This window comes from Hemicordylus capensis, chromosome 3 (assembly GCF_027244095.1).
Source record: "Hemicordylus capensis ecotype Gifberg chromosome 3, rHemCap1.1.pri, whole genome shotgun sequence".
Lineage (NCBI taxonomy): Eukaryota > Metazoa > Chordata > Lepidosauria > Squamata > Cordylidae > Hemicordylus > Hemicordylus capensis.
This window is the reverse complement of record NC_069659.1, coordinates 324,980,196-324,999,904: the sequence shown is the minus strand read 5'-3', so window position 1 is coordinate 324,999,904 and position 19,709 is coordinate 324,980,196. Positions and strand designations below refer to the sequence as shown.

General features: G+C 41.4%; 1 protein-coding gene across 2 annotated transcripts in view; it reads right to left on the bottom strand.

Annotated features, from left to right (window-relative positions):
- Positions 1–19,709, bottom strand: part of GMPS (guanine monophosphate synthase) — a 66,025-nt gene that overhangs the window by 26,156 nt on the left and 20,160 nt on the right. For both annotated transcript variants that reach the window (XM_053308858.1, XM_053308859.1), the window contains exons 2-5: positions 18,637–18,818; positions 11,521–11,635; positions 6,428–6,525; positions 2,773–2,876 (exon numbers count right to left, since the gene is read on the bottom strand). In XM_053308858.1, the coding sequence (XP_053164833.1) occupies positions 2,773–2,876; positions 6,428–6,525; positions 11,521–11,635; positions 18,637–18,818 (499 nt within the window). The remainder of the gene's footprint in view (positions 1–2,772; positions 2,877–6,427; positions 6,526–11,520; positions 11,636–18,636; positions 18,819–19,709) is intronic.

The window sequence follows — 19,709 nt, the reverse complement described above, 5'->3', positions numbered from 1 at the left end:
GTGTTCAGTTGCGGTTGTTGTGGTCCGAGTGATTTCAGGGCCAACAACAGGGGATGCCTCTTTTGACCTGATGACTTTGTAACTGATGGCTGTGGTATTCAAGGCCGCTGAGTTGTCAGCGTTGGGTTCGATTGTGGGACTGCCGCTTGTCTCTGTAGGAACGATGCGTTCCCTGGAAGCTGTTATGGTGGTTTCCTGGGATCCTGTAATGTATTCGCTAGATGCCAGGCCGGTGATCTCGAGCGAGGTGTTAGTCTCTACTGGGAACCCTAGTGGTCCAGATGAGGTTGTCTTTGTTGATTTGGGTACAGCTCTCAGTACCAATATGTGGACTTGTACCAGTCTCGGTCATATCTTCCTTGCTTGGGTTCATAACAATGTTAGTACAGGCCCATGTCATGGTAGCATCTGTAGTCTGTGTGTCTGTCCCAATTTCTGTAATATTGTTCTTGATATTAACCCAGTCTAGGATCTGGGTAATAGTCTGGCCCAGGATAGGTGGAATGGGATCGATGGTAAGATTTGTGTCTCAGTTCTGGACTAAGTTCCTTGAGTTCAGAGCCCCAGCTCTTCAGTTCCGAGTTGACTTCTTCCTGTTCGCAGCAGGTCTCCTCTAGGGAAAGTTCCTCAAGTTCAGAGCAACTGTTGGGCTGTGAATCCCCGAGGATGGGTTGTAGACAACCCTCCATATCAGATTGGAAATCCGGGACTGGATGCACCAATCTGGGAGAGTCTGGTTCCAAAGGGTAGCTCTCTGGAGGCAGAGAGGTCCAGAGGAAGCAACTCTTGGTGTGAACGACAGAGACTGCTTGGCTGGAGTGGTTTGCATTGAGTGTGCAAGCTTTTTCTTCTTTTGTTTAGATGGAGCCATGAGGTCTTCCAGTTGTGGCCACTTTGGGGGGATTTTCAGAAGAGTGGTGCCCGCTGTGCGTGCGGGATCAGGCAAGGTCTCCGAGCCCAAGGGGCAAAATCACTTTCTCTTTTTCTTCTTGAATATGGTGCCCTGCGTAGTCGGGACTGATGTGTCTAGTATCCTTTTCTTTTGTGAGTGTGGCAGCCAAAGCTGATGGTACTGAGGTGTCTTGTGTTGACGTGGAAGCTATTGGAGCCATAGGCTCTAAAGAAGAGGAACAGGATGGAACTGGGAGTCCACAGTGGAGACTATGGCAATCAGAAAGATGACCAGTGTCAGGGGCAAACCTGAGGATGCAGTCCAAGAGTTCCCTGGAGTCTCCTCCGCCAAGCACTGCATTGTAGCAGCAGGGTTCGTATCGGTTTGTGAGGATCATAATACCTGCTCCTATAACCAACAGTGCAATAATAAGAACTGTCCTGCTGGATCAGACCCAAGACCCATCCAGTCCAGCATCCTGTTTCACAGTGGCCTACCAGATGCCTCTGAGAATTCCACAGGCAATAGGTGATGGCAGGCCCTCTCTCTTGCTATTGCTCCCCCGCAACTGGTATTTAGAGGCATCTTGCCTCTTAGGCTGGAGGTGGCCTATCTGGAGACTCTGTTCTTGCACGCCTGTTTGGTAAATTTCAAGCAGTGTGGTCACATGCCCACAATATGGGCCTTGCCAAACCAAAACAGGTCGCAGGTCCATCTGTGGAGGGCAGTGTGGTTCTGCACCGTGAGCGCTTCTTGAATGTGACTTTGAGGGGCATACACCAAGATATGGTGATTCCCCCGACTGCCCCGGGAAGTGGGATGCGTTGGCGTGAAAGAAACTAAAATGCAAAACGTGGAAGTACACTAAATTAAGTAAAGTAAAGAGAGTGAGAGAGAAAGGAGAAAAGGGAATAAAGAAATTATGAGGGGTACAGCTCAGAAAGACTGAAGGGAAAGCAGACACAGGCACATATCAACGGAGGAGGCAGGGCTCCTGCCAAAAACCCTTGAGGGAGATATCAGCTTGGAGAGTTTCCGATGTAGTCTCTGTGCAGGCGCAAAGCCCAATCGTGTAAAGCACAGAGAACTTATATAAACATAAAATAGGAAAAGCACACGCATAGAATATGTGACACAACAGTAATTTATACATATAGTAAATGAAATAATGCCACATAGATCCACACTCTTTAAATATTCAATGATTAATAAAACTATGTATGCATAAACTATACAGAAGCTCTTTGATTTAAATTAGCAAGCTACTGAAGCACTATCAAATTTGTTAGTATCTGGGGTGTGTTTATTGGACAATAACGCAGCAAACGGTAAGCAGTTTTTCTAAAAGTTTGCAACTGTCTATAATCCCTCACTAACTTGTGAAGAGGTGAAGTTTTCTAAAAACTCAGAAACAAAATTCAATTCCGTGTTTTCCAACACATCTTTTGAGTCAGTCTTTTAGAACCACGCAAAAAACCTGAAATTGAACATGTGATCAAGAGCATCGAAAATGGAAAACTCAAATTCCAAATACATTATATGGCTTGGACACACACCTAACTTTTTAAAGAGCCATCTTGGATGCAACCATCTTGCAGAAAGCACAACACGTGTGCTTCCTCTTTATAACATTTAAAACACACTTAAAACCATCTAACTCCTTGTAATCTACTGCTGAACATTCAAATAACCATAACACAGTCTGCTTCAACTGAATCATGCACACGCATGTTTACAAAATAGTATTTTGTCTGGAATCCAAGATGAGACTTGTTTAGAGTTATACATGTACAATATACATTTTTGCACATCTGTTCTATTTCCTGGTTGACAGGTTCTCTATGATCAAGTTAAATGCTAACAGTGTGGAAACTACATACCTGCTATAACATTTCCAGATTGCGCAACAACTTTGAATCCATCTGCTACTTTATCAACACTATCTCCATGAGTGAGGAGCACAATCTCTTCCTTCTGAAGCCCCCTAAGTAGGAACATGAGAACAAGCGTTTCAGAACAAAATGGGAGGAAGTGAACCAAATAGTTCCCTTGAACTCCATTTTTCATCCCCCCCCCCGGACAAATAGAAGGGTCTCAATAGAACAAATGTTATGTATGCCATTCGTGCCTTTTTCAGAACTCGGAGGAGGGAAGCAGCAGAGGGCACTCATCTTGTAGTACAGCAGAACAAGGGGGGCTTTCCTACTATTTTTTTTTTTAATCATCTAAAACTGAAAGGGTGGCAAAACACCTTTTGGCAGCTGTCATGATTTTATTCCCATTATGCTTTGGATGCTGCATTGATCTAGGGCAGGGCTACAGATCTTTGGCATACTGTAGATGTTAGGTTACAATTCCCATATTCCCTGACTATTGGCCATTGTGGCTGGGGATGATGGAAGATGTAGTCTAAAAACAACTGGAGGATAAGAATTGTGCAGTCCTGACCAAGGACATTGGTGGCGTGGAATAAGGCACTCTGACATGTCTTAAATTCAAACTCTTAAGTAGAGTGTGGGGAAGATAAATGGATTCTTTTTTTTTTAAGCACTGCACTGCCATACTATGAAAAATTCCCTGTTCTGAATAAGAATTTGATTGATTGATTAAGTCCCGTCAAGTTGGTGTCGACTCTTAGCGACCACATAGATAGATTCTCTCCAGGATGATCTGTCTTCAATTTGGTCCTTAAGGTCTTTCAGTGGTGCATTCATTGCTGTTGTAATCCAGAGTCCATCCACTTTGCTGCTGATTGTCCCCTTCTTCTCTTTCCTTCAACTTTGCCCAGCATTATGGACTTCTCCAGGGAGCTGGGTCTTCGCATAATGTGTCTGAAGTATGATAGTTTGAGCCTGGTCATTTGTGGTTCTAGTAAAAATTTTGAATTGCTTTGTTCTATGATCCATTTGTTTGTTTTCCTGGTTGTCCATGGTATCCTCAAAAGTCTTCTCCAGCACCAAAGTTCAAAAGCATCCATACTTTTCCTATCTTGCTTTATTACATTTATAGACCGTGCCATCCAAAGGCTCTGGGCAGTACACAAGTTTAAAAGGACATTAAAACAAACACCATTTAAAACACACTGCTTAAAATATAAACATAATTTTAAAACAATTCAAATCCATTTAAAACCAATTTAAAAACACAATTTTAAAACCTTGGAAGGCCAGGGCAAACAAGCAAGGTTTTAGGGCTCTCTTAAAGGCCAACAGTGAGCCTGTTGAGGATATCTACAAGCCTAAACTGAAGATATCTGCCAGGAGTGCATTCCATAGGCCAGGAGCAGCTACAGAGAAAGCCTGGTTCAGAGTCACCACCAGACATACCAATGGTAACTGGAAATGGACCTCTCCAGATGACCTCAACATGCGATGGAGATCATACAGAAGAAGGTGCTCTCTAAGGTAGCCCCAGACCCAAGTTGTTCATGGCTTTAAATTTAATAACTAGCACTTTGTATTTTGCCCGGAAACATATCATTGTAGTACTGCTCCTTGTCACTTCTAACAATTTTCTGAAATTCCCTATTAGGTTTCTTCCTAAGGTCTTTTTCTTGACTTTGACTTCTCTCCTCTTCTTGGCAATTTCCACCGTCTGTTCTGACATCCATTTTGCTTTCTTCTGTTTCTTGATCTTTGGCAGTCTCTTTTCACATTCATCCTTCTTTGATTTCATTCCACAGTTCCTCTGGTTCCCTATCAATGAGGTTCAGAACTTCAAAGAGGTTCCTGATGTTCTCCTAGAAAATGGTGGGTACATTCTCAAGATCATATCATGGAAGCTGGCTGAATAGCTTTGTTTTTCTGCTTTAGCTTGACTTGGAACTTGCACATGAGCAGTTTGTGATCTGTTCCACAATTGGACCCTGGCCACGTCTTTGCTGTTATAACTGAGCTCTTCCACCTCGTTGCACCAATAAAGTTTCATTTCTGTGTACTCCATCTGGTGATGTCCATGTGTATAGGTGCCGCTTCAGTTGTTTGAAGAATGTGTTAGCAATGAAGAGATCATTGGATTGGCAGAAACTAAGAAGTCGTTCTCCTGCTTCGTTTCTGTTTCCTAGTCCATACAGTCCAACTGTGTTTTCCTCCTTACCATTTCCAACTTTTGCATTCCAGTCTCCAACCACCAGCAGCACATCTTGCTTGCATGTTCTGTCAATTTCAGACTGGACTTGAGCATAAAACTCATCCACTTCCTCTTCTTCTGCATCAGTTGTTGGGGCATAGACTTGAAGAACTGTCATGTTAAAGGGTTGTTCACAAAGTCTAATTGACATTAGCTGGTTACAGATCACATTGTACCCAAGTACTGTCATCGCTATATCCTTCCTGACTATGAAAGCAAGACCGTCCCTTCTTTGTTTTTCGTGTCCTAAATAGTAAACAGCATTATTTTCTGACTGAAAGTGTCCCATTCCAGTCTATTTTAATTCACTGATGCCCCAGGTGTCAATCTGTAGTCGATTCATTTCATCTTTCACTGTGTCAAGCTTCCCCATATTCATGCTTCTTACGTTTCACGTTCCCATTGTAATTCTGTCTTTGCAGCTTCAGATTTTCTTTTCTCTCACGACAACATCAGCCACTAGAAGTCCAAAAGGCTTTAGCTTCAACGCATCATAAACACCATCGATACTCAGAGATCCTCAGCTCTTCCTCAGTAGCATGTTGGTTACCATCCAACCTGAAGGGCCCATCATCTGGCATTACATCAACAATCATTCTATCTTGTCTGTCCCTGTGGTTTTCTTGGTAAAATACAGGAGTGGTTTACCATTGCCTTTTTCTGCACAGTATAAAATGATGCCTTTGTCACTGTCACTAAAGTTACCGTTCTTACAATATCACGGCTGCCCAATATAGGCGCCTTACTTTAGCAGGGCAGCTGGGATGACCTTCACACTTTGGGTGACCCTACTGGAGTATACCTCCTGGCGTACTTCGCTCATCCCTCCCAGGAACACCACCCTCTGCCACGTTGAGGGAGCATAGCAGGACCCGCGGAGGTGGGCGTGGGAGATAAGAATAGGGAAATGGAAAAAAGCTGCCATTTGTTACCCATTTAATACCTTTTTAACCCAACTAACCTAGATGGCTCTAGGCAGTTCTGATGAATTTAAAAAAAATCAACAACTCATTAACAAAATTAAAAATTAAAACTATTTAAAAGTCACTGAAGGCCAGGCTAAAAAAAAAAGTGTGTTTTTAGGACTCTTTGAAAGGTTGCTAATGATCATAAGCCTTGGACTTCTATACGGAGCACACTCCACAGCCCAGGAATGACTACAAAGGTAGTCTTATGGAGAAAATGAATGGCAGATGCAACGAACAAACACTGAAATGAGGACTAATTGTTTTAAGTTGATGACAGTCACGTAATTATGCAAAAGATTTTGTGACAATATTTTTTAAATCATTTGAAAATCTGACACATTAAATTTCAGTTTTTAAAACTGCTCCTTATCTTATCTCCAAGAATCCCCAATTCATCCCCCCAACACTGGGTTCTGTTCTGACAAACGTATCTGCATACCTGAACAGTGAGCATGTGTTATCCAGAGTAATACTGAAGACTCCATCTTCTCGAACGTCTTTTTTGTGTACTGTACCTCCAAATACCTTATTCATCATCTGTCACAAAAAGAAAAGCTAATGAGTTATCACAGTTCACTGTTATTCTCATCATACTATTCTCCTTTGCACTAGTATAATTATGCACAGATGAGCCAGGGATTGGACAATTTGTTCAGTATACCAGAAACCCAGAGAGCTGCAACTAATTTGCATATTTTAGTTCAGCACTGCAAATAATGATCCTAAGGTTGGTCAGTCACTCACACTCACACACTTGCATTGCTTCTCCCACTTATGGTGCTACAACTAGTTCCCCCATTCTTTCTCATACCCTCAAAGGGTTTCTGGTTCTTTAATGCTGGTGGGGGAGGGGGGAGGCAGCAGGGGAGAGAAAGTGCAGTATGTGCAGTCTTCATAGCATTGTGCCTTTCTCCAGGTATCTAATTTAAGGCATTCTTCAGAACAGAAGGGTTATTTAAATAGCTACCAATAATAGTTCCTCTGCTTCCATTTCTGGGAGAGAAAAAACTAGGTTTAAATGAGTCATTTTTCTTTTGTCTTAGTTACTCCTGAGGAGCCTCAAGCAGCTTGCTTCTTTACTGGGTGAGATTTACTAGTACTACAAGAACCACTGATGAAGCCTATAATCTTCAGCCTCCAATTGAAGCTGCAATATTATGCCCATTTACCTGAGAGCGAATCACACTGAACTCAGCATGCCTGCTTGGCAGCAAACTATGCTATAGACTGAGCTGTGCAACAGCCTGGAATGTCACAGCATGGTTATAATTTTGGTAGTGTTTCCACTAAAGGATAATACAGAATATATGTCTTCAGTTTCTCCAAGATGCCAAGAACAATTCACATTACTGTATTAAACAGCGCTATATGGTTAATTATCTAGCCTCAACTTTGGCAGCAGGCTTGGCAATACAAATACATGCATGCCTAGAAATTTTATATGCCCTAGTTAGCTCTTTTACATTTGATCCCATTCTTGGATGTCTCTTTGGCATATTTCAATACATGTTGATAGAATGCATTCCAAAACTGCAAAAATCTTAATAGGGATTTCAACAGAGTTAGATCCACACATACAATGGTGTACATTCTGAACAGCTGTAAAGCACATAATTGCCACACACTCCTTACAGATATTCAGAATACTATTATGTAGACTGTGTACGGATCAGGGAACAGCAGACACCCCCATTTTAGAACCAAGACCAAATCATAGGCACTCCTGCCTCAGCTGAGATTGAAATCTAGGATCATGATCTACAGACTAATCTACTTTGCTAATTTCTCCAACAACTGCCCATCGAGCTTCCAAACTTTTAAAAACTCCTGAGTTGGGGATTTGAGTGTGAAAACTGATTTAAAGCAGAACTCTCAGGAAAACCAGTCAGGAGCCATATCTTGAGCCATCAGATAGCCATGGAGCCTAAATATTTTTACTTATATACATTTATGCCTAGCATTTACATACAGCAGATGAAACAGTAAATCTGTTTCTTAATTGTACCACTTTAGAGTGCAAGTGAGGGTTGACATGCTTGATTTTCCACACCAACAAAACTCATTCAATGAGTTGCCTGGTATTAGTATGCAGGTAATTCTTTACTTAGAGGAACATGCAGACTTGTAAATCCCCCCTTGCAATCTCAACACTACAACCCCAAAACAGGTTTTCTACTCCATCTGTGAGATCCAGGCATCAGTTATGAGTGTAGTTAAACCCAGGTATCCAAACAGTCACAGAAATAATGCAAAATGTATGATTGCTCTGGACATAAATAAACAAATAATTGTTATGCCTGGCTTTGGAGATCCAACTCCCTTAGTGATCAGTATTATAAGGAAACAGGATAACACTATCCCACTTTTATTATAGTGTTCAGCCAGATGTGAAAAAGACATTAATTATTCTTTCACTATCACATCAAAGTGGAAGATTATCTGTCCCACTCAGGCCACTAGTAGGCCAATTTTTATCTTGGATTACAGGCTTCACAACACAGCAGACTTTGCCTTGTACACATAAACATGATGACGACAGTCAGCAATTTAAGCACTTTATTATTTCTCACTATACTATGGTTGATCTTTCATGCAGCCTTGCTGTTGGAGGGAGTTCTGTTTTGACATGGCATTTATTGCACTCAACATTTTCTGCATTGCTACAGCAAACTTTAAGCGATAGTATTTTATTTTTGCATAGAAGCTGCACAGTGTTGTGCAAGTTCACTCAGGTTCAGTCCTGCGTCTGACCTTGAATGGGTGCTCCTCATGAGGGCAATACAACTCTGGGACAGTTCCATTTATCAGAGCAACATATTTGCCCATATTGATACAAAAAGAAGATACCTTTCGCTTCCCAAAACTTAGTCAAGCCTTTGCGGTGAATTCCTGGGATCACAGTTCACACTTTGACAGAAGCGAAATGAATTTAGGATTGAAACCGTCAGCCATACTGCACAAACTCTGTTTCCTGGCCTAAAAGAAAGCTGGATTCTTCCAGCAGACCCTGCTACACTCTTATGGCTCACAAACGTTTTCACGTTCCCTCCATCCTGCAGGATACATGGTAGGGGTATTCTCATCTTGCCAATTCCAAGTGCTCTCTTCTCCTACCTCCCATTTGTACTCTAGTTTCAAAGTTTATGTTCGGGTTCCCTAGCTACTTTTAATTTATGGATTGTTGCGATACATAATCCTCTTAGTTCCTGTTCACTCTTTAAGCCCCTTCCTTCTTTCCTGCGCTCACTCTACAGATTTCAATACTGATATTGACTTATATTTTGAATCTTCCATTCATCATTCTCTCTCTTCTTCCACTCATTCTGCTGGGTCAAGTGGCCTTGTCACTTATTCATGTGGCTTCATTCCTATTCTGTTTTCTTCTCCCCATTGAGATCACTACATTTGCCTTGATATTTCACTTGTTCTTCCCCTTGAGTTTCCAAAATCTTCATTCTTTAGACTCTGATCAGTTCTCAAGCTACTCTTCTTACAAAGCTTTCTTCATCTCTTCTCTCACAATTTCCCAAGTCTGCTGCTGAATCTTTTTGTCCTGCTCTCTCATATGTGACACTCCTTCACTCTGCTTTCATCATTCCTCCTCAACTTTGGTGATCTCACATATGCCATTTTAATTCTTGAATCAGAGCTGCTGAATGTCTCTGGAACAAATCTCACAGTCTTACTTGATTCAGAAGTTTCATCCTATTATATATTTAATTTTCTGCAAAGGAAGATTACTTCTCTCTTCATTCAATTTTCCTCTTCCCAGTACCTATTAGTTACATCCCTCAATTTTTCCTGATACTTTGTCCAATATTTTATTGTTACTTATTCCTTACTTCTCTTTCTAATGGTAATATTTCAATTAATGGCTTTTCCTTCTCCTCCTTTTTGTTGGTTTTTTTCAGAGCTGAATTCTTGCCCTTTTTTCTTGTTATACCCTTCCTCTTTGCAGTGCAATTTCCTTTTACCCTGCAATTTCATTATGTTCACAATATCCAGTTCTATCTTTCTCTTCCCTCCTCCTGTTGTTCTTTCTCCAACTGTCTTACAGCTATTTCTGCTTGAATATTGGAACAGTGCCCCAAATGCAACATGCAAGAATCTACTATATTTTCCCCTAAACCTTCACTTTCTCTCTAAGTTGGCAAAGATCTCTCTTTGGTCTTCTTAGCAAGTTAAGAGTCAGAGTGTTGGGCTTTTTTTAGCCTTCCTTCTTGCCTCACATTACTGCTTTGTTCAGATCTAACAGTACTTTTGCCACTATTTTACTAAAAACATTACTAGACTCTCATTCCATCTTGTGTTGATTATTGTAAATATTTTGCTTACCAGTTTCCTAAGAAAAGGAGGAAAAGCACCCACACAGGAATCAAGAAAGAGGGAAATCTCTAACGTACATAAAGTATCAATTTACTCTGCCCAGTGCATTTCGGTTTTTTAAAAATCTTCATCAAGACACAGTAAAAAATAAGAACTATGTTCTCCACAGGCTGTGTTGCAAAACTAGCATCACTTTGTCATTTGCAATCAAGGTTGTGGAGAACACAGAATGACTTATTTCTGCAGTGCCCCAATGAAGACTAACCATCAAAATGCACTGGGCAGAATAAATCAATACTTTGTGCACTCTAGAGGTTTCCCCTCTTTCTTTTAAGCCTACTCTGCTTTCTCTCTTGTGGTTCTTTATACGTATATCAAAATATTCAGAAGTCTATTTTGTCTTTTAATAAGCACAGATTTTTCATCTCCTGCATTTCCCCTGTGATTATGTCTTATTTTGATTTCTTTGAGTATTTTCTTATTGTTCAACATATGGTATACATTTTCTGTAATTTTTCTTCCTTTCAGCTTCACCCAACTAGGCTAACAGGTGCAAATTTCCCTGTTCCAAATCACCTCTTTTGTTTCATCTTTTTACTGATATTGTGAGCCTGCAAGAAGGTAAATATAATATCTATCTATCTACTGTAAATAACAGAGAAGGATAATGCTGAGAAAATGGGGGGGGGATGGAAGGCCCCAACTTTTGTGTGCGTAAACCACTAATGGTACCTTTAGTCATAGTCCCAGATTAACTCATGTGAAGGCTATAAATATCAGAGCTAAAATTGGAACACAAACACTACCCATTCAATATAACTGATAAGCCATAGCAATCCAGTTTTTAAATTTATGCCTTTTTCCTCCATAGTGATGGCCCCCAAATACTCATGCATGAATCATACATATTGCTAACAACAGTCTTCTATGTACCGAGAACAGCAGACCTGCCTGCAGACATCTTGTACCCACGCGTGGACTGTATGATCAGAGGAATAAATAAATGAAGAGGAGGATCTACCGCACATAATACCTGTGGAGGTTTCTTTAAAAAGGATTTTGTCTACATTTGCTGAAGTCTACTTTCATAAATTTCAGACATAGTATTACTGAACTATGCATGGAAACAGCAGTTTATTCTTAGCCAAGTCTATGATACAGTCAGCTACAATACAAAACAATATTTGTAGAAGATGTGACTGCCACCTGCATGCCATAGCAGATTCCAAGAACTGGTTTGCCTATTGTAAATATTGCTGGGTCAAACCAAGGAGCATCTTCTGCATAAACAGAATTTGGTCCTCCAGATATGATGATAGCCCTGCAAAGGAAAGGAGGGGGAAAAAGTTAAAGAATAAAGATTGGTCGTTCCACAGCTTACAAAAATATAGTTATAAAAAACCTATTTGCACAAAATCTGCTTGAACAAGTTACCCAGGCTGGCATATTATCTGGATTTAATAAAAACAGACCAACTTTTTTTAAAAAATGAACAAGTGAATGCAAAACACAATACAACTGTATTTCTAGTGTACCATTTAAAGATGATTCTTAATTTCATTTAAGCAGCTAGCTAGGGATATGCTCAAATCATTTTGGCTCCTTATTACAGAGGCACCGAAGCTATTCAAGCTGCCACAGCCTAATCATTTCAGTGGGAGTGAGCGATAGCTTTAAAAAGGAAAGCATGCAGGTCTTACCTGCTCCTTCACCACGGTGCTGTCAATTCTAAAAAGCTGCACTGTGTGGCTGCAGTGCTGCTCCTAGCAGCCCACGCATGGTGTCTCCATGCGCGGTGGCCATGTGCGTGCCAACACCATGTGTGGGCTGCTGGGAGCAGCACCACAGCAGGAGGCAGCAGCAGAGCAGGTAAGACTTGCATGCCTCCTTTTAAAGCTACTGCTCCCCACTCCCACCTGCATGAAACGCTTCGTGCATATCCCTACAGCTAGCAGAATTTTTTTTAAATTCAGATTTCAATATCTTACTCTCCTAGGTGGTGGAGGTGGTTGTTAAGGACAGTCACAGGAAACATTTGGATTTTGGGAAACTTTTGTTTCAAGACTCTGAAACGTTGGAACACTAAATATGTGACAATTCAATATAGTTTCACTGTAGCATTATTGTTATTTGGGCTGATGTTTAATGTCTGGGAATAAGCATGTAAGGGAAATTAAATCCCGATACTCTACTTTCATGTTTAGTGCATTTTATTTGTGGGCTCTGGAAAATTCAGTAGAATGGGATGAGCTAGAAATCTAACTTTAGTAAGCAGAAATATTAGCAAGTTTACAGAGATCTGCAGTTCCTTCAGCTACTGCTGACTCTCTTCCATTTCCCTGACTGAGGCGCATATAATACGGTTCCTCAAGCAGCACAGTTGCTAAGGTGTAGCAACTCCCAGTAATGACTATAGTCTTGTTTAGGTGTTGATCCTCCACAAAAGACTAATACATGGAGAAGGCTGCTAACCATGTGTTGGGACTCCAATTACCTGACTCAGCGGGGCCCGACATGACCAGCCATTTGGCCTCAACCCATGCCGAGGGAGCTCCCAGAGCCAGTGGGCACCTTCCCAAGTGCAGCAGGGCAAGACCGCCACACTCCTGACAGTGTTAGGACCTGCAGGGAGTGGCAGCCAGCTGGGAGCAGCACACACGTGCTACCTGATTCCTTCATGGGACTGTTCCCTGAACCAGAAGTAGTCAGGGATAACAGGGGAGGGGAGGGGAGGAGCCACAGACTGTCAGGGAAGCCGGGCACCAGAAGGGGGCATGCCTTGCAGTCAAGGGCCAGGGAATGGGAGAGAGGGGCAAAAGGGGGAAGAACACCAGGGATGGAGGGGTGGGATTTGGAAGCTTGATGGGACTGCGCACAACTATTTTAAAGACAGTCAACTGCCACCAAAGAGGGTGGCTGTGGATGGAGAGTGGGGAGGCTGGGAAATCACTGCAAGCCACATGGAGGAGGAACAGGGTGCCTGAACCCTCTCCCCAGCACTCTGAGACACCAACCACCACCAACAGGATGTCACACCATGCCCCCACCATGCCATTGCACTCCCCAGCATCCTTACATTCAGCAGTTGTCTGCAGAGGGCAGGCACAGAACATGGGGGAGGTTCTCCCAGTGATTAAGAAATATAGGGGGGGCGCGGTTCCCTGTCTCCTACCACCAGACCCAGACATATTGGAAGTTCTTGGGGGAATGAAAGAACCTCTTACGAAATATTTTCTCTCTTCAAATTATGCATGAAATTGTTTAAGGCACGGTTTTAAACTACTGTTATCCCTTCCTGCACAATGCTTTTTCAAAACACTAATCACTGTGGAATATGAAGATGTTTTATGTAAGATTAAAAAACCACTAATTACAATTCTAATCTCAGGACTTCTGGCCTCTTTTGAGATGCTGTACTCAGGTACAACTTCTCTTACCTCAAAAAACTGTAACACAGTGGGGCCATTCACACAACTGGGTGGGTGGGGGGCGGTGGGGGAGAAGGCTGGTCCAACTCACCTTTCCCCTACAGACAATCAAAGAAATGTTGCTGGGAGCTTATGTTCCATAAGCGCGGTACATTGAAGGGATACCCCGGGAGACAGGCACTCTGGAAAACCAGCTCTGTGTCTGTTCAGGCTGAACATAGCCAGAGCTGGGGTTAATGGTGTGCTTGCTCCCTTAAACCCGGCTAAAAGCTGAGATAAAAAGCTGGGCTAGGTGATGCTGTCCCGCCGGGATCGAGCCCAATCCTCGTAGTTCTCACATGCAGCCTAACCAGGCTCGGCATCACTATTTCACCCTCTTACAGGAAAATAAGCCCTACCTGTGTCTGTGAAGAAACTTAAAGAGACAGTGAAAGGGGGAAGATGCTGAAAGTAACTTGTTTTGACTGCAAAGCTCAGGAGAATGGGTGCCTAGTACTAGGGCAATTCTCCCCGAATTGAACCAACCCCATTAAATTCAATGAGGCATACTCCCAGGTAAGTTGGTATAGGATTGCAGACTTTGCCCCTTCCCCCAAAAAGTCTGTGGACTCCCATGCTCAGGAGAAACCTGTTCAGATACCGCCAGCTGTAGCAGGTTAAATGTTGAGCTCTAACAGTGTATATAGTTATAAATATTATGAAGAGCATAAATATCTTAGTTTTATTTTTTAAGGCTTAATATGCTAACCTGTATATTAGTTGCTAGTCATGTTGTGTATTTACAACAGTAAAGTTTAAATATTTTAAAATAATAGTGTATATATTTCCATTTCTCTCCCAAAAGGGGGGGGGGGATATTTTGTCCATGACTTCAAAACTTAGAGAAATTTTACATCTCTATTCTTAATAGTAGAATACTATTCGGAATTCTTAATCAGAGGGAAATTTCTACCCACATTCAGCACGTGCACACACTGCAGACAAGTGCCAACACAAAGATACCCAGGGATATGACCAGTGGAAATTGGAGTGTATCATTGTTGGGAGTATGACTAGCCAGCACACTCAAACTTACCCTCTTTATGTATTGGTCCTCCAAGGAAGACTAACACCTGAATAAAGCTTAGCTCTTCTGCCTATGTGGCTAAGGCAGATCACACAATTAAATTCTACGGAAGCAACATATCCTCCAATAAAGCAAGCACATAATCATGCAATCTGTCTTAACCTCTTGGGTGGAAGGCATCGATGTTACCAGCTGCAGCCACAAAGGAACCAGCAATTATGCTTTTTTAGGTAATGCATAATCAGGGCCTGAGGAACATGATTATTAACTGGTATAATTTATATTCCACAATTCAGACATGCACTCAAGATGGCTTATAGAAAGAACAATGAAGAAAACATAATATACAACTGAAAAACTAAAATAGCAACATAAAATCATTAAACCATCATCACTAGTTTTATGTCACATTGAGGACAACCTTTCACCCAATTATAACACAGCCTGGGCCTGAACAAGATGAAAAAACACCAGTCTCACCATACTTCATGAGATGTTTACATATGGAGCCATTTTGCCAAGTAATTCTTGGCAATACTACACAACTATTGGCTTGTCCTAATAAAGATATTGTTTTTCTCTGGACATCCATTGTGCTATTTGGTATCCATTTGTTAGGTTACCTCAGAGCTTGTGAAAAATTATAGTTTGCATATCTCTATTTATACAAGTCAACAAGATCAAGTAGTATAGTTTTTCTTGGACAGCACTACTTCAGAAGTACGGAGGGATGTGGAGAGAGAGATTATATGCTTGAGTGCTCCCCCATGAGGGGAAAATTCCCTGTACTATACATCGAAAAACAGCATGTCAGGGAGAAGAATTAAAACAGCCTTCTCATAAGCTAATTTCAAGCATGCAACCTCAACTTTAGATCACTAGACTGCTGACTGCATAAATTGGTCCTTCAGAGCCTTCTGGATGTGCCCTATGAAAACTCACAATTCCACTACGGCTGCCTCCTGAGTCCATTCCTACCTACTGAAATTCTCTCAAATTGAAATTTCAAGCTCTAGAAGCCGACATACAACTGACTGAATCACATGGCAACTTTCCTGCCTGGAAATGACAGCTTCAAGCTCCAGGTAGAAAAAATAGCAGGTCTGAATGTTTACTATAGTCCTTAACTATAAGTGTAGGAAACTGCTGTCTGAATGAACCTTAGGCAGACAAGGAAGCTAAAATAGATTAGAGGAGTTTTGGTTAGGTAATATATTCATTTTCCTGTCTTTCCTTTGAATCTGGGAAGAAAAATGAATTCTAGTCTCCACATTTCTTTTGTAAATTTTAGTAAGGCTGTGCCAAGTGTTTACATGCAAATATTTTTAGCAAAAAAACACAAAAAACCGGGGCGGAGGAAGCTTTTGGGAATGAAACATTCTGCCTGTTGCTCACCTGTCTATAGCTCCTTTATTGTTTTTAAAAAACTGGAGCAGAGCTTTTTTCTGATTGGCTGAGATCATGTAATCGGGGATCAAACTGTCAGCAAAACACCGCAATGAAGCCAATCCAATTTGGCTACATGACAATATCACAAAGCCTATTTAGCATAAGAATAAGAAGCATCATCCTCACTCTGAAGGGGCAATATCATATGTCAAGTTGTAGCTCCCCACAAGATTGCCAAAAGTGAGGAGGATGTATTTCTTGGAGGCTATGAATATTTATGAGCAACCTTCTCAGCTCAAAATTTTACATTTTCACCTGAACAGCCTTATTTTATAGTAAATATAAAACTATCAATTAATCAAGAGGTCCTGGGAAAGAGTGCCTTACAAATAAAATTTAACTGACTAATCTGGTTATGATTTTAGATGGGGATCATGCCAAGTTCTTAAGTTCCATTGCCCAACCTTTTCTAATTTCAAGAACTGCAAAGGCTGCACATTTCATACACAAACTGATATTCAACCACCACTTATGCCCATCACCTTTGACAAAAATAATTGGATGAAATCTATTCAATGAAATTTAAAAAATACTATATTTGCCATCTCCAAGTTTGTTACACAAATGTGATGTTTATACAACCATAATCCAAGATCTGCAGGAGTCATTTGTTTGGATTAGTAGCACAACTGGAACAGCAATATGAATTTTCCTTCACGAGGAAGGCATACAAAAGACATCTTCTCCTATATAATCAGCAGTGAAAACATTTGTGTTATACAATCTTTCTGAATAGAAGTAGACATGCTTTAAATAACAATTTAAAATTTTTTTAAGCTACTCTAGATACACACAACTTCTAAGACAAAGAGTAGTTTGAACAGAACATGTTATTGTGCTAAGCCCATTACTATATGCAGGAACCGATCCCCGCTAACCTTTGCTTCTGTCACAGCAACAGACTAGTAAGGTTAGAAGGATCTGTAAGTTTTAAATAAACTGAGGGCGAAAGTGTAAGGGGGTTGTTGTTCCTACCTCATCCTACCACCACCACCCCCCCCCCCACTTAAGGGCATCCTAAGCCATTTTAGAGAAAGTTGACTGCATTTCACACTTCTCTGGAGAAAGTCACCATGATTACCATTCTATTGATGGCCTGGTTGAACAAGGGAATAATATGGTCATCTACTTGCCCAACTATGCCACTTTCACGAGAGAGGCCCCCTAAATAAAGGCTTGAAATTTGTGAATCCAGGCTGTCTCTAATCAGATGTCGGGTCATCCTGTGCATGCAGTCTTACAAACTAATGTGTTTGAATCCAGCTCCTTTGTACAGTCTCTAGTTCAGATGCACCAAATAATTATTAAGGAGTTGCGAGACCACATGCTGTCCTGACCAATAACCTTTCCTTTGACAGGTTGCAATTTGTTCTGTGAATATTGTTATATTTTTCTAACAATACTACAGTGATGGCATCTTAGTGATGCAACTGAGACACCTGGTGGGTGTCCCCAGAGTTGTTCGGGAAATTGTGCTTATTCTTAAATAGAGTGGCCACCAACAAGGGCCCGATAAGCACTGGCTCGTAATCTTCCCTCAGGTTTCCTAAAGGATGACAAATGTTATCCTATCCAATATACATTTACACCATAATACTGGCAAAAATGGTACTGAGACTTGTAATTAAAAATGTCATTACTATGTTAATAATGCTGAAGGCAACTCAGACTTGCCCTTTGGGCTGACATTTTGGTAACCTCTGTCAAGTCACCCTGGAGTGGTCTTTTAGTATTTCTTAGGGCTTAAGAGACTTATTCCAGTACAGCCAAATTAACCAATTGCTATGATGGTGTTACTCCGATGAGTTGGGCTAAAAATAAATGTTATATTTATTATTACAAACAAGCATTCCAGTAGTCACTAGTTAATATTTGGCACACAGATTAAAGGTAGGCTTGAAGTACACAACTCAGAGCCATACTACAAGTGTGTTGTACAGTCCTGTATCCCCTCAGAAGGCAGGATGGGCACTGAATGTTTGAATCCCTCCTATTAAAAAAAGAGTCCTTGCACACAAAATTAGCACATTAGGGTGAAGGTTGCCTTCTTCCCAAAATACCAGTTTTCTATATGCAGGGAGTTCTTTACACAGGAAAGCAAAAACACAAACCCCTATTTGAATCCTTTAAAGGTTTCATCCCCGGAGGTGTGCACTACATGGCTTTTCTTAGCTGTGTAAATCACTTCTTACTCAAGAACCCCACAATATGAACTCACCTTAGGAAATTAAAACATTTTAATATTAAATTGTCCTAAAGTACAAGGCCAGGTATTTTAGGGTACAAGGGGGTACTAGGCAAGTCCTTGTTCTAGGTTCTCAATTAAAAATCAGTCCCTTTAAAAGCAAACAAACAAAATCACACAATGATCATTCTTACCGGAATCCCTGTTCTTTGATGGCAAAGGCTGGAGTTTCCAAAGGGAAGATTTCTGATTGGACAAACAGTTCTCTGACGCGACGATCTATGACTTTGCCATACTGAGCTCCAGCATCAAGTATCACTACTGCTCCCTCATAGCGGCACAGACCATCCTTGAGATCTCCTCCAGTATTCTCCAACTGTGAACATTATTTACATAAGCACTTTACCATAAACAGATCATCAGTGCAAAGCAAGGACAGAAAATCAAAGCAAGTATTTTTAAACAAACACTAGCTAGAAAGTTAATTACTACATTTATTACATTTACTTGCAGTATCTTGGTATGAGAAGTCTCTCAAAACAAATTAAGAGCACACTGCATACACTAAACATGAAATTGAAATAAAAAGTCAAAATACACAAAATCCATCAACTACAGCTTTATAGTATATTTAAGAAAAAGTGAAGTTTAGCAGACACTATGAGGCTGTTCTCAAGAACAGGCAAGCACGGATCTTGTGGTAGCAAGCATGACTTGTCCCTTTAGCTAAGCAGGGTCCACCCTGGTTGCATATGAATGGGAGACTTGGTGTGTGAGCACTAAGATATTCCCCTCAGGAGATGGAGCTGCTCTGGGAAGAGCAGAAGGTTCCAAATTCTCTCCCTGGCATCTCCAAGATAGGGCTGAGATAGATTCCTGCCTGCAGCCTTGGAGAAGCCGCTGCCAGTCTGTGAAGGCAATACTGAGCTAGATAGACCAATGGTCTGACTCAGTATATGGCAGCTTCCTATGTTCCTATCTTTGGTGCTAAAGACAGCCAAGGTTAAGGGTGCAAATGAGCCCTTCACCCGGCTCCCAAAAGCATATGTCAGCACAAGCTGCTTGCAGCTCACACTGACACAGAGATGGACACACAAAGCGCTTAGAGCTTTGTGGGATTCACAGAGACCAAGACAATGAGTCTCAGCCTCTGTTTACCTGAGTTGCCAGAGGTTGTGTGGGCACATGGCTTGCACACCACAAGGGCTCGGAGCAGTTGTCTGGGGGAACACTGAACCTTGTCTCCACCCCCTACCACTTGCCGATG